General features: G+C 40.8%; 1 protein-coding gene across 3 annotated transcripts; it reads left to right on the top strand.

Moving 5' to 3' along the window:
- The first annotated feature begins 915 nt into the window (after positions 1 to 915).
- Positions 916 to 26,470, top strand: LOC148657271 (uncharacterized). Of its 3 annotated transcripts, none has more exons than XM_088643313.1 (17): positions 916 to 1,081; positions 2,280 to 2,386; positions 9,129 to 9,283; positions 11,458 to 11,579; positions 11,666 to 11,818; positions 11,932 to 12,358; positions 13,068 to 13,178; positions 13,929 to 14,019; positions 16,148 to 16,371; positions 17,900 to 18,142; positions 19,291 to 19,389; positions 20,072 to 20,265; positions 20,649 to 20,823; positions 22,856 to 23,012; positions 23,650 to 23,803; positions 24,473 to 24,584; positions 25,202 to 26,470. In XM_088643313.1, the coding sequence occupies exons 1-17, from the start codon at positions 1,067 to 1,069 to the stop codon at positions 25,378 to 25,380; spliced, it is 2,718 nt and encodes a 905-aa protein (XP_088499439.1). In that variant the 5' UTR covers positions 916 to 1,066; the 3' UTR covers positions 25,381 to 26,470. The 3 variants fall into 3 exon arrangements, with proteins under 3 accessions (XP_088499439.1, XP_088499438.1, XP_088499437.1); XM_088643312.1 differs by having other exon boundaries at positions 11,461 to 11,579; positions 13,926 to 14,019; XM_088643311.1 differs by having other exon boundaries at positions 917 to 1,081; positions 13,926 to 14,019.
- Positions 26,471 to 26,715: the final 245 nt, after the last annotated feature.

The following is a 26,715-nucleotide window of genomic DNA, read 5'->3' on the forward strand; positions in this document are numbered from 1 at the left end:
ACAAACAATAGACAATGTGCAAGTAAACATGCAGACAGTTTGAATGTAAACAATACAGACGTGTAAACAATGACTGGAGACGTACAATAAATAAATTACAATGAGGTAGATGGTGATGGTGTAGGTGTGGTCCGAGGGGGATGGCTAAATGTGTTCGCCAGTCTCACTGCTTGTGGATAGAAGCTATTGAAGAATCTAGTGGTAAGTGTCCGTATGCTCTTATATCTCTTGCCTGAGGGCAGTGGGGTGAAGAGCTCATGCCCTGGGTGGTGACTGTCCTCTGTGATGGCCAGAATTCTACCACGGCAGCGGTCCTCATAGAGCTGTTTAATCTCGGTGAGACCGCAGCCGATGATCTTCTGGGCCATATTGACCATTCTCTGCAGTGCCTTTCTTTCTCGCGAAGAGGTGTTGCCATACCACACGGTGATCCCGTTGGTGAGGACGCTCTCGATAGTGCAGCGGTAGAAGTTCACCAACACATGTATTGGCATCCCCCATCGCTTGAGGCACCTCAAGAAATAAAGGCGCTGCTGAGCCTTCTTCATGATAGAGTCAGTGTTCACAGTCCAGGTTAGATCTTTAGAGATGTGAATTCCCAAAAACCTAAAGCTGGTGACTGTTTCCACTTCCGTTCCATCAATTCTGTGTTAAGCAAAGAAAAAGTGAAAACAAAATTTCTGATGGGCATCTGCAGTATTCTGTGAAAATTCTGCAATCTTGAAAACTATATTAGTTTATAATTGGATGATATTGTTGGGTTTGGCTGTTTAGTCTGTTTTAGGTTGTTTTGTGGTTTAGGAGTACAGCTGCAAGGGTAAAAATGACTAAACATTAAAAGAAACGCGACTTCTTTAAGAGGGCGGGAAGAGGAGGTCCTAAGCTTGTGATTGTCAGGTTGTTTTTGTTTTGGGGCGTTGCTTTGGGATAGCTGGGACGCCCCTGCTCTTTCTCTGAAGTGAAGGCAAAGGAGACCTGCCCGGTCCAATTGCTGATAGTAGGCAGACTCAACACTGAGATCCCGCTGGAAAAGCCTCTCGAAATAACGAAGACAATAGGCGCTGGAATGGACTCCTCTCCGGTGAGATGCAAACGAATCGAATCGGTCGTTTTTCATTATCTCTATTCAGTAATTGGGATAGGCAGCGGCTTATAAAGACAGGAGACATGTTGTAGCCTCCTCTCTGTACAGTGCAGGATGGGGAATCCAATTGCAGGCCGTGGACTAAAAAGTTTGTTTTGGAAAGTGTTATGTCTTTACCGATCATACATACTGTTTTTCTTGATAGTTGAGTGGAGTATCAGTTGTAAATTTTTGTTTTGTTTTAAATCCAGTAAGAAAATATAGATGTTTTGGAACAAGTGTTCATATTGTTGAACGCCATTAAATGTATCATCGCTCAGGTTGTTAAACTGAAAATAATTTTGAGGTTCGTGTGCTTTAATGATAATATAGTAATGGACGTTAATCATTTTCAAGGTTTGTGTTTTTTTTCATGGCGTTTATTTTGCAACTCGACCGTAAATTATGGTGGTTAAGCAGTTTTTGTTTTACTGCTTATCACTTTCGTATGTGCATTAAAGTGGCCGAGATGTTGAAAAGCATAAAAAAACATTTTTTTTTCTTCGATTGAGACTTCATCAGTACAGCCTTGATGTACTGTCCCAAGACCGTGAAATAATGACGTTATGTATTTTTCTCCTTTTCCAAACGCTTTTACTGGTAAAGCTTGAGTGCTCATAGATTTAAGCTTCGTGAAGGTGTACTGTACGTTCTTCTTGGTAAATGTTGTAAGGAGGAGCACATAACGAACTAATACTGCACAGCACATTCAGCATTTTAGCAGTTATATTTTATTTTAAAATAGATTTTGTTAGCAATTAACAGTATAATATTAAAGATGTCTAATAATCATTTTTACGTAGCTTGTATAAAACAAATCAAACTATCCTAGTGAACCCTTAGGCTGATTTTGTCATTTGTTTCATCGTTATTTAACCCTGGTTAGAAAGAAACCATTGATGTACTTTGTCCTCCTGTAGGAGTTTAAAAAACTCAAAAGTAATTTGAGGTCGATCAGAGCACTTCAGCTCCAAAAGGAATTAAAATTGCATTGCAGTCCTGATTATTTATACCTTGTGTGTTTATTCCATGACAATAGTATGGTTGTGCCAAACGCCAGATTAACATGGATTTGACCACTGGGTATTTTTTCCTCCTGCTTCAGCTCCTGTGGGTTTGTGCTGTGCAATGTAGTGATGTGTTTCTTGTGTAACAGACCATTGGAGAGTTTTTCCACACACTCTGTGAGATGGGCTTCACTGAGATGCAGATCCAGGCTGCAATGCAAGCAGGACACTTTACTGTGCCAGAGGCTACAGAGTGGTGAGCTTCTCTTTCTTACTGATTTATGGAGTTGTGTGGTGTCCAGCATTATGCGTCATTCCTCATGAAAATGGCCGTACAAGTCCCTTATTACATTTAGAATAGAGAAAGTTACTGATTTTTTTTCTTTCTCAATCATACCTCTTTTAAAAAACATTTAATAAAGTGAAGAACTCGTCATATTGAAATGTTCAGTCTTGAAGCTGATGTGTGTGCAACTCCCCAAACACAATACCAAAGAACAATAGTAATGTAAACTGTCTGGGCCTTGTGTGTGTAAGAGCCCATTGTAGACAGACATTCATAACACTGATGGTTATACCCCTAGCACAAGTGCCTTGGGATATTCAGACCTTCTAATTGATTTGGATGTTGGGGATTTGTACTACAATTGAGTATTTATCAATATGAAAAAGATTCATTTAAATTAAATGTCTTGGTGATTTGAAGTGTAGTTTTTCAGCTACAAAAAGCATCATTGGAGTTGAAATCCTTCTTGGGTACAGAACAGCCTTCAAAGCTAACAGTTAAGATTTGTTGTGAATAAGCTTTTTGTTTTAAAGTTGTTTCCAAATAGCTCTGTAGTGAGTTGATTCCGGATTACTCAGGAGTCGCCAGTGTGTGAATGTGAGCAAATTTACACCCTAGCAGAAGACCTGGTGGACTAAGTGAACTGTAGTTCTCGTACTGGCTAGCACAATCACCTTTACAATAAGAGCCCTGACTTGGATAAAGAAAAAAATGTGAATTTCATTTATAATCATACAATAATCATTTATAATCATTTTACATCATACAGAATACACTTCTGGAAAATCTGGACGGCTGTTGACTTGCCATTAAATTGAAGGCCTGGAAACATCTTGGAACACTGAGGAAAAACGATTAAGCAGACATAGAAAAGTCTGCCAAAATGTAGGGCAGAATGTCCATGATAAATAATACATACGATCTCTGTAGAAACCATAATCGTAAGTGCAAAGGGCAAGACTAGAGACAAAACTACAAATCTGCCACAAGGAACGGAAGAGATTTTGGAAATCTGTGTTCAAGATCGAGCACACTGGCAGTGAGGATGCATCGAATAGAGAATTGCTGAGAAATCATTTCAAATCTATCAATGTAAAGTATTGCTGAAAAAGTATATTCCTTTATGTATCTACCAGATTGTATTAGACATGAAGCGTGGTTTATGATTTATGAGCATTAAAAATGTTACATGTAGGTAAGACAAACCTGGAAGAGGGAGGACATTCATCTAAATTGGAGCCCCAGCTCTGAATATGAGGATGCCATATTCTACCTAAACATTTTGGGGGAAATGTTTGAATCGGTCATAGAGCCAAAGGACAAACAAGCACATAAGAAAGGTTATAAAATGGAGAGAAGGCCATTTGGCCCATCCAGCTCATTTGGTAGTTAGTAGTTAATTGATCCAAGAATCTCATCCAGCTGTTTCATGAAGGATCCAGGGTATCAGCTTCAGTAACAGGTGGTTTAGAAAGCCTAGACCTTGGGTTGCTTGTTCTCCACTCCCACAATCCTTTGGCTAAAGAAGTGCTTTCTGTTCTTGGTTTTAAACACACTTTTCATTTGTGCCCTTATGATTTGTATTTCACATCGTCATTTTTTAATTTGAGATGTGGTAAGTAAAATGTAAAATAGGGCTTGGGAAGAAATCCCAAACACTATTACAAATTATTACAGAAAACTATATACACAACCCCATTCAGAAAGTGAAGAAAAGATGGATACTTTTTTGGAATCTCTCAGTTTACCAACTCTTATGGAAGATCAAAATAATATATTAAAAGCAACGATAACACCAGAAGAATTGAATTCAGTGATTACGAGCCTCAGAGCTAATAAATCACCTGGAACTGATGGTTTTAATTCGGAATGGTATAAAACCTTCCGAGCCGAATTAATACCAAATCTTCTTTCTGCTTGTAACTCGGCATTAATTGATGGAAAAATGCCCCCATCATGGAGAGAGGCTATCATCTCAGTTATCCCTAAGGAGGGGAAAGATAGATTAGATCGTGGATCGTTCAGACCAATCTCAGTCCTTAATGTGGATTATAAAATTTATACAGCAATACTGGCTAAAAGAATTGAAAAGATTCTCCCTCATTTGATACAGTATGATCAAACAGGTTTATTCAAGATAGACAAACCCATGATAACATTCGATACATGTTGCATATCACGAACCATATTCAGCAATATAATTTAGAAGCTTCTTTGATGAGCCTAGATGCTGTGAAAGCTTTTGACTAAGTTAGTTGGAAATACCTCTATAGGGTCTTAGGTAGGTTTGGTTTTTGTGAAAATATTATCAAAGGTATTCAAACTTTATATGGTAGACCAACAGCACGAGTTAAAATAAATGGTTATTTATCTGATAGAATAACTTTAGAACAAGGGACTAGACAAGGCTGCCCTTTATCTCAATTGCTTTTTGCTCTATATATAGAGCCACTAGCCCAGTGGATACGACAAAATAGCAAAATGAAAGGTATTTCTATACAAGGGAATGAGCACAAGATAGCACTATACGCAGATGACGTTTTGTTATATCTGAAGGATCCCTCTAGTTTATTTCTAGAAGTAATGAAACTCTTAGATAGCTTTGGCTTGCTGGCAGGCTATAAGTTAAATGTTCAAAAAACACAAATTTTAACTTTTAATTTCAACACTCCTGATTTTTAAAAAAGCAAATACCACCTTAAGTGGGACCAAAGTTCAATGAGATATCTAGGAGTCTATTTACCAAAAGATATTTCTGTATTAGCAACAATTAATTATGGACCCCTTATAACTAAAATTAAAGCAGATGTATTGAAATGGAACCTAATCCCCTTTATGAGTTTCAGTTCTAGAATTGAATCTGTAAAAATGAATTTACTGCCTCGATTACTCTTCCTATTTCAAGCTCTCCCTGTAGAAGTCTCTGCAAAAACAATTTTCAGAATGGGATAAGATGACTTCTAGGTTTATATGGCAGGGGAGAAAACTTAGAATTAGATTCAAAACATTGCAACTTTCAAAAGATAAAGGGGGTATGGCTTTACCAAATTTGAAGGATTATTATTATGCATCTCATTAATTCTTGTAATCCAGAATATCAAGCCAGATGGAAAGATATTGAATTATCCCTTGTAAATACCCCCCTCCCATTTAGGCATTATTAGGTAAAAGGAATTTGGACAAAATTACTGAAAAATATTAACTATATATAACTGTATATATTAACTATAAAAAATAACTAAGGACATGGAATACGATCACAAAAGGGTATAATTTAGGTGAAGCAGTAAAGATACTCAGATGGTGCGCCTATGATACAGAGTTTAAACCAAATAAATATGATAATAGATTTAAAATTTGGATCACAAAAGGAATAACTGCATTTTGTAATATAATGGATAAGAATCAGTTACAAAGTTTTCAGTATTTGAAGGAGAAACACAATTTGGAGAATTCAGATTTTTATAGATATGTTCAAATGCGTCACTATTTTAATGAGGAGATTATAAGGGGAGATTTAGATATTGTTAATGATTGGGTAGTGAAAATAGTTACAGAAGCCTACAAATCAGAATTAGGTAAAGGTATTATATCTAGATTATATAAAAGTTTCATGGAAAGAAATCATATTCTACAGAGTTCAGGTGGGTAGCTGCGTCAATATGCGTAGGCTGCAAAGGAACAAGTAATAGGTTTATTCCATGCTGAAAAAAAGAAGAAAGAGAACACAACTTTTGGCCGTGGAGCCTTCTTCAGGTGTGAGAGAGACAGGGCAGTAGGCAAAGGTAAAGTAGCGGGAGAACAAAGGTTGGGAGGGAGGAGGAGTGAGAGGCGGGAGCAGGGGACAGAAAGAGAGGCCAATCAAGAGGTGTGAAATGAAAATTCCAATGAATGGAGAAAATTAAAACAAATTTAAAAAAAATAAAAAATTTAAACAATATTCTACAGAGTATATAAAAGATAAATGGGTGAAAGAAAGTGAAGTTAGAATTTCGAATGAAGAGTGGCTTAAAATTTGTGAATTTCAATGGAGATGTACTATCTCACATTTATGGAGAGAGTTTTGCTGGAAAAACATTGTTCGATTTTTCATTAATCCGAGTCAGAAGGCGCACCATACTGAGAAAAACTCTAAATGTTGGAGACAGTGTGGAAACCAAGGTAATCATTGGCATATATTCTGAAATTGCCCTAAAATAAAGCTTTTCTGGAAGGAGTTGCATGAGGCCCTGGAAACTATATTTGAAAGGAATGTACCCTTTACATTTGAGGCTTTATATCTTGGTAAACTGGATTTTGATTGGCGGGAAACTGACGAATATTTGTTTGGAATCCTTATATCAGCAGGGAAGAAAGCTATAACAAGAAAATGGCTTCTCCCAGATTTACCAACAATGAATGATTGGATTGAGTTAATAAGGCAACTGCAACTCACAACTGGCAACCCACTGAAGCTAACCAGGTGTGAGCCTGGTCAGTACCTGGATGGGAAACCTCCTGGGAAAAACTAAGGTTGTTGCTGGAAGAGGTGTTAGTGGGGCCAGCAGGGGGCGCTCACCCTGTGGTCTGTGTGGGTCCTAATGCCCCAGTATAGTGACGGGGACACTATACTGTAAACAGGCGCCGTCCTTCGGATGAGACGTAAAACCGAGGGACTGATTCTCTGTGGTCATTAAAAATCGCAGGGCGTTTCTCGAAAAGAGTAGGGGTGTAACCCCGGCGTCCTGACCAAATTTCCCATTGGCCCTTACTAATCATGGCCTCCTAATAATCCCCATCTATGAATTGGCTTCATCCCTCTGCTCTCCTCCCCACTGATGTGTGTTTAGTGTTCTGGCGCACTATGGCTGCCATCACATCATCCAGGTGGATGCTGGACATTGGTGGTGGTGGTGGAGGGGAATCCCCATTACCTGTAAAGTGCTTTCAGTGGAGTGTCCAGAAAAGCGCTATATAAGTGTAAACAATTATTATTATTATAATAAAGGAAATATATATAATGGAAAAAATAACATTTTCACTAAAATTACAAATGAAAACATTTGTCAAATATTGGTTTAGATGGGTTCAGTACATTAAACCTTTGAGGTCGGAATTTGTTGAGATTCATAATAACTGAAATTTAATAAGGTACATTTATATAGTCTCCTCCCTTTACATATTCCTAAATGTATACATCTTCCTTCTTTTGAATGTATATAGTTTTGTTAAAAAGTAATTGTAAAATACTAGGGAAACAAACAGGATTTTTTGACTGTGATGTGGCCTGAATAATGGTGGTTTATATGTAAAATGGTTTTGTTTTGTTTTCTAAAAGAAAAAAGAAAATATTAAATAGGGCTAAAGAAAGAGAAAAGTGGCTAAATGGTCCGAATCCCCAAATCCGTGTCCTTTGAACTACATAACAGAAAAACTTCTTATCAGGGCCAAGACATCTGCTGATTTGTAAGTCTGTCAACAGACCAAATGGTACTGCAAATAAATCTAATGCTGCAAATGCAATGTCTATGGATGCAGAGTTAAAAGACTGTGAGTGGGAATCTGTGCATACTGCTGCTGAAAATGTGCAGGCATTAAAAATAAGTGCCCATTTTTATTACAATGAGTTTCTGCACTACTTTTACAAAATAAGTAAAAGAGACTGCAGTTCCTACTGTAACAAATAAGACAATTGCTGAAACCAAGAATGGTTGTGCAGCTCTCCAAAGACTCAGAAAAACCAGTTGGAGGCGACTCGAAGAAAAGTGGCATTGAGGCAAGTGAGATCAGGGGATGAACTGACCAAATTTTATCATTTCCTTTCACATTTTTAATTATTTAACTTGCCGACTCGATGCTTGTACTGGTGCTACTGTCTTAAATTCCAAACGCAAGGTTTTATAGACATATGATCCCACTGCAGGTTGTTTCAGTTGTTTTCCACAACTGTGTATTTGCGCAGTAATCTATGGTGTGAATGCTGCAAATAAGAAATCAATACTAACATCCTTGGAGAGCCCAGCATAAGGTCTAGGCTTTCTAAACCAGAACTATGGACTGTTACACACTGACCTATTTTGTTGATGTTAAAATAGATACAGTATACTGCGTGATAATCTAGTGTGCTCCACCTCAGAGCCCCCACTTTAGTTAGGGTGCCCAGAGCCTGGGTACTGAAATATTTATGGTTGGGCTCCAATTGCATTTAGTTAGGTATAGGTAAACTGTTTGCACTATGTGATCTTGAGACAAATTTAAAACAATATTCTACTGCATTTATTAAAAGTGATAATGTTGCAAGAAATGTTGCATTACTGTTTTTTGCTGGTTAAAAACTGCAAACTGCACTGCACTTATGTTCTGTCTGTCCCTTTTCTGGGGAGATATCGTCAGTAAGGCAATTACATGTATAAAACTCTAGCATTATCCCTAGAAGTTCTTCATTTTGTTCCCCTGTGACATACTGTAGGCAGCTTTGGATAGCAGTCTTTATCAGGAATGTTTTTAAGTGGAATGAAGACTAACAATATTTTGCTCAAGAGAAATAACAGAAAGCAAGAAATCTAAGCCATGAATAGGAGAGAGTTTTGATTCTGGGATATAATCCTTTTATGGAGCAGGTGTCATCAGCCTTTCTGGGGCTGACCTCACAAATGAGCTCCAGGAATGCATTGGCTTACACCTGCTGCCCTTATTCTCTTCTAATGCTGAACTCTGCCTCTTTCTGCTCAAGGCTCTTGCAAAGCGGGAGTCCAAGACACAAGCTGGTGAAGCAGTCCTCTGAACTGCCAGAGACTGCAATCTCTGCGTTCAACCCACCCAAAGGCCAGGATTCTCCCAGCACAGCTGGCACAGCTAAGTCAAACACAGACAGCAAGGACAGTAAAAGTAAGAAATCACATGATTCTTTTACTTTTTCAGGGAACAAGTATTTATGTCTAATTGCATGATGAGTGTTATCAGAAGCAAATAAGAATGCTGTATGCATCTATGATTTTAATTAGTATCCGCTTTAGATGTAGCGAAAAAATATATACTTCAATTTTCTGCACAATTGTGCAGTGGTTAGTCCTGGGCCCTTGAGCCCTGGGTTCTGTTCTTGGGGTGCTATTTTCGTGGAGTTTGTGTGTTCTCCCTGTGTTCACGGGGGTTCCTCCCACAGTCCAAAGTCATGCTGGTACGTTGATTGGCTTCTAGTGTAAAAAATGGCCCTGGTGTGAATGTGAATTGGATGAAGCAGTTAAAAAATGGAAGGCTGGAAAAAATACCCCTGTGAACCCCTGGAGTACAAGAGCTCATGCTTACAATAGGTAAAAAAGATGGGTCTTTCCAAGTGGCTTAGCCAGCCTGTGTGATGTCACTAGCTGATTGTGACCAGGAGTTCTCAAACAGTCACTGTGGTATGGCACAGTTGATTCAGCAAAGTATTGATCTGAGTCCCTAGTCTTGTACTAAATATATTTTGCCAGGTCTTTTTGATTTATCTATTTTTTTAATACGGCCATTGGTGCCAGGCTACTTTTTCTCCATCCCTTTGATGTATAATGGTTCCATTTGTGCTGTGAATTTGTAGAAATTTACCATTTAGCTAGAGCAAGGTTACAGGAGAAAAGGGGAGAAAAACAGGCTGTCCTTTGCCAAAATGAATTTGTCCATTCTAATCTTTCAAATAGGGCTTAGTGTAAGTTCTGAGAGAAGCAGGCTCTTACTAATGGTCTCATAATTTAAGGAATGTAATTAAGCTGTTTTCTGCTCTGTTATTTTGCAGTTTTAGTATATAGCAGAATGAGCACACTGCAGATCCAAAGACCTGTAAGTGTATTGTAATGTCAGAGTGTTCACACAGCTTTTTCCACTTTTTGGGAATAGTTCTTGTTAACCATATCGGATGATTCCACTGATTTCTCAGGTGAGAAAAGGCTCACTAGTCCTCTGTACTGTAGATGTGAAGATCTGAATTTTTAAACTTGTTGATGATGATGTGATAAGCAGTGAATATGACCACTGTTTCACTTCAGCTCACACTATTATAAAGCTTTTTAATGTGTGAAAAGGCATAATAATAATTGCTTACACTATACATATACATATAGCGCTTTTCTGGACACTCCACTCAAAGCGCTTTACAGGTAATGGGGACTCCCCTCCACCACCACCAATGTGCAGCATCCACCTGGATGATGTGACGGCAGCCATAGTGCGCCAGAATGCTCACCACACATCAGCTATTAGTGGGGAGGAGAGCAGAGTAATGAAGCCAATTCATAGATGGGGATTATTAAGAGGCCATGATTGATAAGGGCCAATGGGAAATTTGGCCAGGACACCGGGGTTATACCCCTACTCTTTACGAGAAACGCCCTGCGATTTTTAATCGGGACCACGGTTTTATGTCTCATCCGAAGGACAGCGCCTATTTCCAGTGTAGTGTCCCCGTCACTGTACTGGGGCATTAGGACCCACATGGACCGCAGGGTGAGCGCCCCCTGCTGGTCCCACTAACTCTTCCAGCAACAACCTTAGTGTTTCCCAGGAGGTCTCCCATCCAGGTACTGACCAGGCTCACACCTGCTTAGCTTCAGTGGGTTGACAGTTGTGAGTTGCAGAGTGATATGGCTGCTGGCCAAGTAAGTGTATTGGGATTGACATGATTAAATTTGGTTCCATTCTTTCATAGGTGTATAAATATTTTATTTTTCCTTCTAATTCATGCACAAGCTCTACGTACATGTTCCTGAAACCCATCATAATGCAAACATATTACACTCAGCCCTTTAATCTCTGTGAAGGCCCTGCTGACAAGAGCTTAGACTTCAATGTTGCTCAGTCCTGGCAGCTCCTTTTTGTCATTCCCCCCACCTCATGGCTGGGCTGCCCCAAACAACACCTGTGCAAGATTACTGTTACAGTGCTTGAGCCAGAGCATTGCTGTAAATGTGCCTTCAGAGAGCTGCATCATAAAAAAAGCAAATTGTAGCCATGGGCTATAGGCTCACCCTGCAGGAGAAGGAGTTCAGCAGGGTGTTGGTCACTGACGGAGTCTCTGTGGCCTGTGGTCTCAGCAGGTCCAGCCTCTCTCTCTCCGCTGGAGTCCCGGATGAAGCAGGACAGGAACGGCTTCCAGGACCAGCAGAGAGAGCGTGTGGTACAGGAGGCGCAGGAGGAGAGAAGGCTCCGGAAGAAGGTACGCCTGACTTTCTCGTCCCTCGTCCCTGCTGGCTGCCTTGGCTCCTTTGTCTTGCTGACCATCCGCTCTCCTGTCTGCTGCAGGAACGAGAGCTGGTGCTGAAAAGGATTGCTGACGACCGGAGAAACCAGCAAGAGAAGTTACAGCCCCACGGCCAGCAGGAGTCCTCTCCTTCACAGGGGCAGCATCTGGGGGGCAGGATCCAGACCAGTGTGGACAACCACTGTCTCCTTATGGTAAGAGTTTCAAACCTCCATGGTTTGAAAAGCTGTTTACAGCCAGGATAGAGACATTGCCAGGGTCTCAGATACTCAACGAGTCATCTTTGTCCCTGCTGTGACCTGTGCAGATCCGCCTGCCGTCGGGCGAGTCAATGAGGGAGCGGTTTCCTGCTGATGCTCCTCTTCGCAGTGTGGTGGAGCACATTTCGGGGCGCCACCCTTCTCTGGCGGCCTTCTCCCTTCTCCAGGGGTACCCCAGGAAGCGCTTTGGTGAAGCAGAGCTGGCTTGCTCCTTGCGTTCCCTGGGGCTGACACCAAACGCTGCACTCTGCATCCAAACCACACCCCCAGAAACCCCCCTGGAGCCCCCGCATCCTGCAGCTGGAGAGAGGGAAGAGCCACAGAGTGACCAAACCGGGCCCCAGCTGGAAGAGAGTGACGAGGAGCAGCTCTTGCCTCCCCCAGCCCTGCCTTCCCCACTGTGGGAGCGGGCAGTAGAGCATGCTGGGTTACCCGGCCTGGGCCCTCCTGTTCCTGGGCCTTCTCATCACTGGGGTTAGTCTCAAAGCTATTGGACTTGCGATTATTTTTGCTGTACACAAAACTGGGTTAGTCTTTCCTTTCCCTTTGCTATTAAACAGCAAATCAAACGGTTCAGATAAATGCAAATTAGATGTTTTTTAGAATGTATTTTCTCAGAGAGAAATCTGAATAGTGGGGTAACCAGCATAAAGTTGAAGTGGAGATGATGTGGTGTGTCAATAATTCTTTAGCAAATGTTGTGGCTGTAATATTTTCTCAGTAATATTTCTTTTGTAATTATGACACTGATAATAGTGCACTTGACCTAATAGTGCAGTTAACTTTTTTCCATTACGGAACATGTTTGGGTGACTTTGGCCTCTTATGTGTAAAAGTGTTTGAAATGTTGAAGCAATTAAGTAAGTTAAAGTTTACTGTATATTTCTCAGTAAGGTTTTCAAATAAACGTTTGGACAGTGTCTCAGTATTTATCAGGACCTATTGTTTTCCAGCTAGATTCTCATTGGAATTTTTATTTTCTATTTATATTACAAAGTATAATATACTAATATTCCTATAATTATATAGGAGGATTTAGAGCTCTCTGGATTTTGTTAATTTCCTAGAACCCTTTTCTTTGTTGTTGTCTGCTGGTGGCTAGGCTTGTTGATGGACAGAGGGATATGAGATAACATGGTTGAGATGGCTGGCACTGTTACTTGGGTGTTGTTTTGTCTGGCAGGCAGGGGCCAGAAGCTAGTGACTGGTGATGCAGAGCGGGAGTCCAGCTCGGGGGAGGACGAGGGGGAGAGGTCAGAGGAGGAGCTAGAGGAGCCACCGTTCCCCTTTCCTGGTAAGACACTGTTTGCTTGCCTTTGCCCTTTCCCTGTGGTAATTTACCAGCAGCCACTCAATCAGTTTTTTACTTTTATTTAGACTTTAACACTGTAATGTACATTGATGTGCATTCAGTAGAAGCAGAATAACATTCTGTAATAACTCAGAAGCATGTTGCAGGTTGTCTGAATAGGAAATGGGTTGATTCTCAACATTGCAGTATTTGTTCTGGGTATTGCAGATGTCTAGACTACTGGAGTGTTTAAAAGCCCCCCTTTCTTGTTTGTGAGCTCTGCAACAGCAATCTTGTACATGTCCAGTGTTAACCGCAGGCTTTGTCAGAGAAGCACAAGAAAGAAGAACAACTAATAAAAATGTAATGATTTTCATCAAATCAGAATCATGTCACAATTTTGTTTTCATAGTGCCTTTTCAAAATGTATTTCCAGGATTAATTTAAATATCTTAATCCTGGTGATTAGGAGGGTTGTTAATATCCCACAGATAGGGTTCCTGTGGTAATACAAAACATGCGGAAGGTAAAATTAGCATTGAGAATGTCATCAGACCCTTCTTTTATATACAGTATTAACTAAGTGACAAATGTGAGACAGCTCTAATCATATATTTGAGACATACAAAAAGTGAATGTAGGAAGTGTTAGCTTTTTTAAATGGTTGCTAGTGAATTGCCAGGATGGTCTTGAGTTTTTTGTGGCTGTGAAGGAGCTCAGTATAGCCAAGTTTGACCTTGCTGTTCCCAGCAGGGTTACCAGTGCTGCCGTTCATCCCCGGGAACCGGCCACACGCTGCAGTAGCACCACAGTATCGCTGGCCTGACCAGGGCAACCGGCTTCGGTGAGCAAATCAACCGTGGTCTTTTTGAGTTTTCTGGGCTTCTGGTATGGTTTTAGACCATGACTTGAGTATTCCCATATGTTGATTTTACTCTTAGCCTTCAATAGCATTTTAAAAGCTAAAAATATGAGCAACCTTGCATTCACCAGAATTACAAGATGAGTATTGCAATCCTAATGGAGGGTGTTATAGCAGGGTTAACAGATCCAGTGCCTTGCAAAAATGCCCCAGAGTCTCCACCTTTTGTTGCCATCTGAGCTTTGCAATCATGACACACAAGTAGGACCATACAGTTAAAATCTTCACAAGCTACTCCAAACTGATAAACCTAAATATTATAAATATAAATAAAATTAGATTTTAAAAGAAAATTACAAGATTCTCAGTTGCATAAGTATTTAACTTCTTTTCTAAATGGTTCACTGCCTTATAGCACTGGGGCTCTGGGTTCAATTCTGTACATAGGATGCAATGTGTGTGTGTACTGTATGTATGTTTGTTTGTATGTTCTCTGCTTGTTGATGTGGGTCTCCGCTGGGTGCTCTGTTTTTTTCTCCCACAGTCCAAAACATACTATATATTAATTTGTTTCTGGGTAAATTATCTGTGTGTCTGCCCTGTAGTGGACTGGCATCCCATCCAGGGTGTACCCCTTTTACACCTGTTGCTTGCTGGGATAGGCTCCAGCTCACCTGTGGCCCTGAATTGGAAGAAGCATTTAGTAAATGATGGATAGAAGAATAGTTTGAAAGGTCACGAAATGTTATGTATGTAATCAAAGTCATTTAATTTGCTTTTAGATTACCTTTATCTGTCTCCGTAACATTCCTCTGATAGATATTTAATTCCAAGCCACATAGTGACTAAGTGATATGACATATAAACCATGAAGACCAAACTGCTTTCAATGGCTTTTATACAACACCTGGATCAAGCTGGTAGAGACCTATTGAAAAAGGACTGAGTGCCAGTAATTGCTGGCAAATGTGCTTCCACCAAGACTTAGGGGGCTGAATACTTATGTTGTAAATTAATATTTATATCTTGGGATTTTGCTAAAATTCAGTCTGCTTTGCATATAATAGTGCTGAATTTGGTTGTTATGATTTTGAATAAAAATGGTTGATTTGAAAAAACAATATATTTGTGTTTAATTGCAGTATGATGATATTAGTAGGGGAGTGGATACTTGTGAGAGGCATGGTATTATGAAAGAAATTTAGTCCTATTTATGATGTTCAAAGTCTGAGCACTACAGAATAGTAATTAGAAGATTTTGCATGTTGTTGTCGTAGAGAGTAATTGGAAAATTAAGCATCCTCGTCAGAGGGCTCAGAAGTGATTGCTGAAGCCAGTTTAAGAGTAGGACCTTTTTGCAGCATGTGATGCTGAAGAGGTCATGAATGCAGAGTGGTCTTGAGAAGTGTGGGTGAGAGGTGGCTGTTTAATGTGTCAATTTGTCCAGGAACCTGGGGCCCCATTGTGTCGCTCTCTGCACACCTCCAGTCTGTGCTGCTGTTGCGAGGACAAGCAGCCTGTGCACCAGCAGCTGCACTGTCCAGTCCATCACTGGGGTTGCTCTCCCATCCATCCAGGACATTTATGACAGACGGTGCCTGAGGAAAGCTCTAAGCATCATCAAAGACCCCACACACCCCAGCTACAGACTGTTTGACCCTCTAACCTCTGAAAACGGTACCGGAGCATTCGGAGTCCAGACTACCAGACTCAGAGACAGTTTTTACCCCCGCTATTAAAACTATTAAACTCCCAGCCTCTTTCATCTAACCTACCCTCACAGTGCCTTCTCTCTTTATCAAAACTCAAACACACATTGAAATGTACCTCTACCTCACATGTCAAGAAGTTCACTCCCCATAATTTTCTGTCCTTTATTTCATTCTGTTGATGTATGATTTTGCACAACTGATGTTGTTTTGCACATTACCAGTTGTCTTTGTCTTTCTTTTCTTATACAATTTTATGTTGTTTTTTCTGTACTGCTTACCGTCTGAGAGCTAGCTAAATAGCATTTCGTTATACCATATACCTGTGTACGAGTATAATGATGATAAACTTGAACTTGGATCACCTGCAGCTGACTGTGGGCTGTCTGTACTTGTCTCAGGGAGGGAGCAGAGGATGTGCCTTTGCCAGCAGGGGGTGTGGACAGACAGGCGGTATCGGGGGTAGCAGGCCAGGCTGCAGTGGAGCGGCTCCAGAGGGCGGCACAGCAGGACGACTCGCCGGGCACTGCAGGGCAACCTTCCCCCCCGAAGAGGCCCTTCAGGACCCCCAGCGTGCAATCCCTCTGCACTTTGGCCACCCGTGCCACTGTTGCACTCATGACAGGTCAGGGGTTGTCTCGTGTCAGCCCACTACACCTACTCTGTCTGCCCGTGGAATCTCCTGTCTGCAGTCGGGCAAAAACACAGGAGCTGAAGTGTTGCAATCATACTTGGAGTTCCTCACTTTTGGAAGAATAATAATTACTAAGAATTGCAAAAGTGAAAGTGCATTAAAGATTTCTGCTGATTTCTTTTGCTATATATAGTGTTCAGGAGTACTGCTCAAATTGGCATTAGATGTGAATTTCATACTTTCATAAGTTCTCACTTTTCATAGTGAGAAGGCAATCTTATTTCAGAAGAAAACATGGTATATGTGCTTTGCCTAACATTAGATAGCCTGTAGCCTGACTTTCTAACAAGTCCTCTCTGTGCTGAGAATGTTTCAGCCAGTCTCCAGTTTCCACAGAACCTCTTTTGGTCTTTGCTTGTGCTGTATAGTCCCAAAAAATGATTTCCAATTCTCAGCATACTTATGGAAATTGTAGTTTCTTACCATAATACCCTCGTCTCATTGAAACTAATATCTTAAATCTTATTTTAAGTAAACAGGAGAATTAATATTTTCCAATTCCATGTTTTGTGAAGCATAAGGTGTACAAAGTAGAAACAAATGAATAGGTATTTCACATACACTGTATCTTAATGGGTGAACTCCTGGCTTACTTAGTGCTAATAGGAGTTAGTTACAATCTAGTGGTTAAATACAAGTAAACAGGGACTGACTTTGGGCAGCACTGTCTTTTTAATGATTAGAAAGTTTATGAGTTTGGTCTTTACCATACAGGTTAGTGAAAAAGCTCCAGGTACGATTAAAAAAAAAAATTCAGAGGACCTCAGAAAAGGAGTTGCTGAAGCTCTTCGGCCCAGAAGTGATTTTGGAGATTCATGGTCAGACAAATATACATGTAAAACATGTAAGACTATGGTGACTTCACCCAGTACTGGCTATCCTACCAAGAGCAACCCAGAAAACCAGGAAAAACCCCAGAGTAACATCTATGTCTGCAGTCCTCTCTCTCGTGGCTAATGTCAGTGGCCTCAACCTCCGGGGAAAAAACTGAATGCAAATGTTTGAGATAGGAAGGTAGCCGAGAATAAACCATTGCTCTAAAGAAAACTTTTGACACCTATCTTAGATTATTCAAAGACCGAAAGTCGATGCAGGAGACATTTAAAAAAAAGTGACAGGAAACATTTTATTGTTTCTCTAATTATCTTTTTGGTCTATATTATATGAGAATGTGGAGCAGTCTATGGGGTTCATAAACATTTATTTGGCACTGTATTTTAAACTCTGTGCAAATCTTTCTCCAGTTGAAATTACACTATATAGTTTCCTGTTTTGTGGCCTTTCTTATTGGAATCATCTTCTCATCTCGGTAAGTCCTCCGGTTGAAGTTAAAACCTTTTCCTCCCTATCCCAGTGAGAAATAAAGATATTCTTTTTCTGCATCTGTTCACACATTTGTTCTTGCACACACAGATACTGTATGTATTTCTGTCTCATGCCTAGGCTCTCTCTTTCTCAGCTCCTAGTATGCAGTACAGCAGCAGTCTGTCGTGTCTGACCCCGGAGCTGGCTGAACTTCTTCTCACCCACATGTCTCGAGAGCGTCTCCTGCGGCCGCGCTGCCTTGAGCTCTTCTTCGGGTGTCCAATTCAGAAGTTTGTACTCAACTGCTACCCGTATTCCACCAATGAGCTGCTCAGACAGCTGCGTGCCTTCACTACCCTCAAACACCTCAGCTTGGTCTCCTCACCCCTCATTACAGGTACACAGCAGGAAACATTTGCTGAGAGCAGAAAAAGTCACAATTTGGGCCCTGTGTAGTGTAAGTCTGCATAAATGTTTAAAGGTTTCTCTTCTTGATAGGAGCCTTAGGTGTAAGGGGGCGTCAATTAGTCACAAAGCTGCTGATATTGGACAGAACCACCTTCTGGTTTCCTAAAACAATACTGTCTGTGATTTGTTGGAATCATCCAGTATCTATTAATCAGTGTATTTTGCTTATTCATGTAATTAGTTAAGGTCTAAAATGGAATTAACAACAAACATGGCTCTCAAAGACTAGGGTTGTCTACCTTTGCACTATAGTTGGGTTTAGTTTATTGGGACCAGGATTTTTCAGGATTCAGTTACTGCTCACCGGTTGAAAAGAGGGCATGCTGGAAAATTGACATCTGTTTCCACTTAAGTGGCCTTAACTCACTGGTTGCTTTTGGTGTTGAGGTGGCTTGTGAATTGGACCTTGCCACATCAGCTGCAGTCAAAATTTAGTTATCATATTTCAGGGTATTTTCCAGCTTCCAGACTGCACAATCAAAATTAGTAAAGTTGACTACACACCAAAAGACCAGGCAATCTGCATGTGCAACTCCTGTGCTCATCACGCACACTAAGGGTACTATCGCACACAGTTGGGGGAAAGCTGTTTTGTGCAGTGAATATCCAAAAGTGATGACTGTTCTCTCCAAAACAGTCAACGATTGCAGGTCGACAAATCAGAGTTTGTGGAACAGCACTGTGTATTGAAATATATATTGAAATGTGACATTGTGTGAACATTTAACATTCAGCATCTGCTGATATTTTCAAAGATTAAGCACTTTTTGCTAATATTACTCAAGACAAAATGTTCCTATCTTCAATTAGCTGTATGCACACTGATAACAGATAGGGATTTGTAGTTATAGAGAGGGAGGTTATCCATGTCCTTTATTTTATGGGCTAGGCTTTACTTTAATTTACAAGCAGGTAGTTATAATGGAGTTTTTACTGATACTTATACTGTTACTGTACAGTGCTTTCTTCGTACAGTGCTTTATACAGGATAAACCCTATTTTGTGTTGGATCTTGGTCAACATGGGAAATCAGTATTGAGGGTTTGAGGTAGGCTGAAGTCTCTCTGTTTATTCCAGATTCAGGGCTGTCTGTCCTCTCCAGCCTGCAGAAGCTCCAGCATCTCAACCTGGCTGCCTGCAGCAAGCTGACTGATTCCTGTCTCCAGTATGTCACAGGTAAACTGGAACCTTTGTCTGCTGTTTATCACAGAAGCACTTTTGCAGCTGTCTCAGACCTTGAAATGGGAGTATCTTGGAATAACTAACAACCAGGAAGCATCCATACATCCAGAGCACTGTAGGCCTGTTTTGCCCCCTCTACCATAGCTGGTTCAGATCCTTTGATACGTAAAGTATTTTTTTATCTGTATACTGTACAGTATCACTTCCCTTTCCAAAAATTCCCTTTCCAAAGAATCCAAAGTACTCATTTAACCTTTGACTGAAGTGCAGCACCAACCTGGATAATATACTTTAGCCATTCTATGACAACAGTGCCACTACACTGCAGATCAGAAGAAGTGAAACATTGCTATTGAATAGAAGGGGAAATTTAGGGAGGATGGATTGGGAAAGCCCATAGTAGGCTTTAACTAGGACACAGGAATTAACACACCTTCACTTACAAGCCGTGCCGTGGGATGCTTTATTTAGTTGGGTCCTTGGTTTAAAGTCCTGGTCCCTATAAAGGGGCATTGGACCAGCACATTAAGATAAAGCATGCTATGTTCTTACTGATCAATATTTTAAAATGCAACTTGATGATGGGTTCAGTTTTCATACAAATTAATAATATGTTGACTGTGTGACCCATGTTAATCAGTGTTTTTTCTGTAATCCTCTTCCTTGTTTCATTAAGGCCTGAAGTATCTCTCCTACCTGTCTCTGGACAGTACTAAAGTAAGCGATTTGGGGATGGTGATGTACTTGAAGTCGGCCCCCTCTTCGCTCACTCAGCTCAGTCTGAACCAGACGGGGATCACCGAGGCCACCCTGGTGGTGCTGTCCAGCTGTGTGCCACAGCTCAGGCTGCTTAGCATCAAATGCACCAAGGTAGAGGCAGCCCCTGTGTGCAGGGAGTCGCACATTCTTGGCCTGGCCAGAGCAGCTGGCTGTCCTCAAGGTTTTGTGAACGTTGTATGAGTTTGGAAGCCAGCTCTTAATGAAGCTGAATTTGATTTAGAATCTTGTGTGCATTCAAACTGTTATTCTGGAGGATTTTGTGTTTTGAGAATGAAGTGTGAAAGCTTAGTTTGCACTCCTCTGAAATTGTCTTTGATACTTTAAAGAGCATGTCAACATGCTTAGGTGTCTTTTTTAATTGTAAAGATAGTCATCACTTCACATGTGAGCAGTGGTTTTAAATAAGCACCATTCAATGTTTTCTTGCTCTAAAGCAGTGTGTAATGAGCAGTGTCCTTACTTCCTGAACCCAGGTCAGTGACGTGTCTGCTTTGGCCAAGCTGTGCAGCCTGCAGTCACTCTACCTGGATGGGACAGGGGTTACAGAGGTGTCCCTGCAGCACCTGGCCACCCACCCTGCCCTCTCAGTACTCAGCCTGGCGGGCATCCAGGTCACCGACGGCAACCGTGCCCTTGAGATTATTTCTGGTGAGACCTCTCATCTTTTGTGTAAATACTGTATGTAACACTAACTGAATTTCACATTTCAGAACTCATCACTCGGACAATTACATGTCAGCTTATGAAAGTAATAATTACTAATTACTCAACTGTACTAGATAATGTCTTGCATGGAAAAGGAACCTAAAGGATATAAGTAAATAAAAGTAAATATTTAGAAAAGTGTTTAACAAACAGCAACAGTAATGGACATAAACTTACAATATGGGGCTTTTAGATTTTCAGAAAAGCTTTTGATTAATTAAGGTATAAAGAAAGATTCATTTTCAACTTGTAGGTGGGAAGCATTCAGCGAAATGTAGAGTTGAGGATTGATCAGTAGAAAATAAAATACAGAGAAATGGTGAAATCAACATTAGTGGAGTACCACAGAGATAATCTTCCTAATTGTTTTATCAATGGTCTAAATTTCAGGCAGCATGGTGGCTCAGTGGTTAGCATTGCTGCCTTGCAGTATTAGGGCCCTGGGTTCAATTCCTGACTTGGGGTGCTCTTGGGGCGTTCTCCCCGTGTTTGCCTGGGTTTTTGCCGGATGCTCTGGTTTCCTTCCACAGTCCAAAGACATGCTTGTTGGTTAATTGGCTTCTGGGAAAATTGCCCCTGGTGTGAGTATGTGTCTGTATTTGTCTGTGCCTGTGTGTGCCCTTGGATTGGCTTCCTGTCCAAGGTGTACCCTGCCTCGCACCCATTGCTTGCTGGGATAATCTCTGGCTCTGCTGTTACCCTGAACTGGAAGAAGCAGTTAGATGGTGGATAGATGGTCTAGATTTTGGTACATTCAGTAAACTAGTAGAATGTACAGGTGGTGCCAAAACATGAGGAAACTCTGTAGAAGCGGTTAATGAAATAAAAAAAAAAGATTTATATAGTATTCTAGACTGGACAAACGCCTGGCAGATGACATTTAATATAGCCAAGTAGAGAGTGTTATATGTAGGTAGCAAAAACATGTCTAAATACAAAATGGGACACGATATTACATAAAAAAGACTTGGGTGTTTATGTTGATACATAATGTACATATTTCATACAAGGTGGGGAAGCAATTAAAAAGAAAAACAGTGTTAGAATATATAGTTAAAAACAGAATTAAAATCTCGAGGGATGTTATGTTTAAATTGCATTTGTAAGACCTCATATAGAATACTGTGTACAATTTTGGACACGACATTACACAAGATACTGCTACTGTGGAATTATTTTATTAAATGTACCTCATATAGTACATTCATGTTCTTAAAGGAATGTCCTATAACACATGATGAAACAGCTGAAAATGTTTAATCTTGAACAGAGAAGATTACAGGGGATCCGATACAAATATTCAAAATCCTTAACAACATTGACAGTCAACCCCATGGATTCCTTCAGGATTAACAAAAAAACAGGAAACGGAGGAAATCGGGAGTGCATTTCCAAGACTGGAGAACTATCTGGCCTATTGAAGCTAATACAGCTGAGTAAAATCCCTGAATGAATTAAATGCTAACTACCAAAAAGCTAAATATTCAGAATGGCCCTGCTATTTGTAACCTTTCTTTTGTTATTCAAAAAAACAGTAGCTACTAGATCTGTATTTTGTCCTCTAAAAAGTATCCTTTTAGCTTTAGGGATGTACAGTGAATAGCAAATGATGTTAATGAAAGGAACATCCAACAATGAATCGGTTAGGTTTGATTGCCAAATCTTATGGATGTACAGTTCATCTTGAGTTGCTTGGATCAAGTATTTGATAGGTAAGTTTCTAATTGATGTTCAGTAATTCTGACCATCGTTTCTTCTCACCCAAACTAAGCTACATTTATAGTGGTAAAAACACCAGTATAAACCTTTGAGTAAATTGTTGTTTGTGTATAGGTTCACTAAGCCTAATCCTTCTTGATGGTTCAGTGTGGACTGTTCTCTACAGTTCAGTTAATTAGCACCTCCAGTGCTCCTAGCCTGCGTGTCTTGTGTGTAGTGCGATCTGTGACTGTGTATCTCCACATCGGTCCCTCAGGTCTCAGACTGGCTCAGCTCACCCTGCCTGGGCGCCACACAGTGACAGACAGTGGTCTGGCCTTCCTGTCCCGACTGACACTGCTTTCAGAGCTTGACCTGACTGACTACACTCATGTCACCGACCTGGGCACAACGCACCTTGCCACCATGACCAGGTCAGCAGCCAAACCTTAAAATCCTCAACTTTCAGCTCTTCTAGGAAGACATTAGAAGAATGGTATCATGCTCTTATACACTGGATAATATCAGTGTATTACTGTCTCACCAACTTTCTTTCATCTTCTTGCATTCTGTAAAGGTGTTCTTCTTGTTTACAGCTATTCTGTCCCTGGCCTAGGAACAGCCTTGGTTTGTTTGAAAATGTACTGTAAGACTTTGAAAGCAAAAGACAATTGATATAGATGATGTAGAGAAATTGTTCTGTTGTCAGTACATCCTTTAAATCACCAGTCAATTATTTTAGAGATTTACATTTTACAGTACGCACAAAGTCGGCCAGTTGTGCCCCTGTTTCCCCCCCCCCCCCCCGGGAAATAAGGACCTGCAGCAGGCAGAACTCTTAAGAATAGTGGTTCCCATGAGATGAAAGAGAGATGAAAGAAGCAACAGGCTTCACTGGCAAGAGCCATTTTCTTCATTTCCTGAAAAAAACCCAACATATACTTGTTGCAGACGGAAACTTAAAACTAACGCTGTCCCGGATTTTGTGTTGTCTTTTCCTAGTGTGACTGCATTTCCTGCAGACACATTCTGGGCTGTTGTGATATGTTGTGTGTTTTCACCCCCTCCCAGGCTGAAGAAGCTGTCCCTTGGTAACACACTGGTGACCGACAGTGGCCTGCTGCCCCTGCGCAGCCTGCAGGAGCTCGTGGAACTGTGTCTGGACCGCACAGCTGTCACTAGCCGCGGCGTGGCTGCTTGCATCACCTGCCTGCCGCACCTGCAGGTAAAACTCTCCCTGTTCCTGTCAGCCATGGATTGTGATCTCTCTGCCCGATATGTGTCTGCCTTTAATCTGGCTTCCTTATTTATTTTTCTGACTTCATACCTAAGTGTACAGTATGAAGTTACAATTCTGACTATATTTATATTTGTCCTTCATACACAGTAGTCTCATTGTAATTATTGTCTATAATACTATTCCTATACCTGCTGGCACCCATTTCTGAGTTCCTTTCCACACTGTGATAGTGCAGATCAGAGACTGACTACAGTACCTGGTCATTAACTGTATCTTTAGTATTGTATCTAAGATACAGATGCTGGTAATGATTAGCTGTCACTGCTTATCACCCAGGTGGAGTTACACTTCACTGCTGGATGAAGTGGGTCTCCTCTTTTGTGTAAACAATATTTTGGAGTCATTCAAGATGAAAAGTGTTATATAAATGGAAATAATCATTACTACTACTATTTGTCAGAGGAGCTAAAGGAAAGTTTGCCCTTTCTTCTCTCTGTCACCCGTTTGGTGTACATCAACATTTTATCATACTCTGTCCTCTTAATGGGTATTGTTATTAAAAATATTCCCCTTTTCACTCTTTGAATTTAGGCTTGAGGATTAATGCATGGTCCCGGAATGGATCTTGTTCTGATTTCTGTCTGTATTTTTCAGGTGCTGGGCCTGGCCAGCACCCAGGTGGGCGACACGGTGGTGAGGTGTGGACTGCTGTACTGCACGCAGCTCCTGAAGGTGAACCTGAGTCGCACCCGCATCACTGATAAAGGTAGGAGCCAAGAATGGAGCAGTGGTGGCTCCTCGGGCGAAGCACTTGGGTTTTCCGAATATTACATTGTCTACACACATTAGTTATCCCTTAAATTAGCAAAGAACCTCTTAAAGATTTGTCAGGGACTCTTATTTTATGAATAACTGTTTTCACCCATTTGAAAAACAATGAAATGTTTGAATGGTAGAACAGTTGCTAATCCCCTTAAATGAACACAGCACTCAGGTTGCTACTGGTATAGGATGGGGCAGGATGGGTGTTGAAATTGAGCAGTGTCCAGGTGGAAATGAGGAGGGGGCCTGCTTTGAGCTGCTGGGCTTGCAGGGAAATGGCAAAGGCTGTGGCAGGGGAGAAAGAGCTTCCAATCAGAACACTGTGACAGCTCAAAGTGAAAAGAGACTAGAGAGAGAAGGCAGAAAAAACAAATTTTGTGACCAAATATCTGAAAGTATGGATGGCATAATTATCTTGTGATGGAATCTTGTGCTACAGAGGAATAGTCTCTGTCTCTTACTTTGCCTTTTCTGGTTTTGTTCCTGTGTTCCTGTCCTTGCTCAGTTTTTCTTACCCTGACACTTTCCTCGTTATTTTCCACTGGCTTGCTTTTTCCTCAGGCCTGAAGTGCCTGCGTCAGATGAGGCTCAACCAGGTCAATCTGGACGGCACAGGTGTGACTCTCACGGGTATCGCAAACCTTATTGCCTCCTGTCCCAACATCACCAGCATCCGTGCCAGCCAAACACGGGCACTGCCCCCTGAGCAGGTTTCTGACGACGATGACCTTGCTCCCTGATCTGTGGGCATCTGCCAGGGAAGGGGCTCTGTGGCCCTGGCACGAGAGCTGCTCAAAGAGCAGTGAGGTGAGGGAACTGGCATGGGGGCCTCATGCAGGAGCCTTCTGTACTGTAGTCCGAGGTGTGATCTGGGAAACATCTGGACTGGGACAGAACCACAGTATGACAACAATATGACAATTGATATTGATTTCCCTTTTATCCTTTTTTTAATATTATTCTTAATAGGGTGTTAAGTATTTATCACCAGCTAATATAATTTTCCATTGGTGCATGGTTGATGGTTGTAAGTTGTGCATAAGTTTGATTTCTCTGGTAAGGAACCTAGATTGATACCGATTATTAAAAGATTGTTCTGGCAGGAGACACGGCACCGAGTTAATGTTCTCAAGTTTGAGGTTCTGGTGATGGTATATTTTAAAATTTAATTCTTCCAATTCCAAATTCAGTGTGATCCTATAGAGGCACTATTGTGGATTAAGAGAACATTTGTATTTCTTCTATTTCAAGAACTCTTCTTTCAGTTTGGTATGGTAAGACTGTGGTGACATCACTTTCAGTCTTCTTCAAGATAATCGTGCATCTTGATTAGGAAGCAGGTTTGTGAAAACAGGTCTGGCTTCTGTCTTTTCAGATTTTGAACAAGCTCAGGTTGCACACTTCAAATGTATTTTTATATGGAAAAAAAACAAATTGCTGATGAGAATAGAGAACTTACTTTCACACAAAACTGTAGAGCTTGTAAAGGTGGTTTAAATATCTCAATGTTTCCCAAGGTGTAGAGTGTTTTGCTACCTTGATCCTTAAGTTTTTTTTTTAATAACTTGAACTATTTTTAAATTGGTTTTAAACTCCACTGCAAAGACGTGTGATTTTTCTTTTAAATGTGAAAGCCTAAGCCCACCCATTTTATTTTCACGAAAGTGGAAAGATGCAGCCTTGTTTGTGTTCAGTAGTTCTGTTGAAATTTTGTTTATTAAGATCTGTATTATATAAAATGTACCCCCTATAATCAAAAAAGAAAAACACCTGTAGCATTACAGGCCACCATCTTAGGAAAAGATAAAATAAACTACAGATTTCACTACACATCTGTTGTAGCTCTGAATTTAATACTAACCAGGTTCATAAATATTTCTGGTTCACTTCTGCAGCACAGAAATACTCCAGGATTGTCTCAGTAAAAAAGAACAAATGAGCTCTGACATCTGGAATTTGGGTATTTTGCTGAATCATTTCCTGGTGCTACTGTTAGGGGACTTCTTTCCTGACCCAGAATCCCTCCCCTTATTTAATCACTTACAAGGCAGGGCTGCCCATACTCTGTCTTTGAA

The sequence above is a fragment of the Lepisosteus platostomus genome, chromosome 8, assembly GCF_059453375.1.
Source record: "Lepisosteus platostomus isolate fLepPlt1 chromosome 8, fLepPlt1.hap1, whole genome shotgun sequence".
In the NCBI taxonomy this organism is placed as follows: Eukaryota; Metazoa; Chordata; class Actinopteri; order Semionotiformes; family Lepisosteidae; genus Lepisosteus; species Lepisosteus platostomus.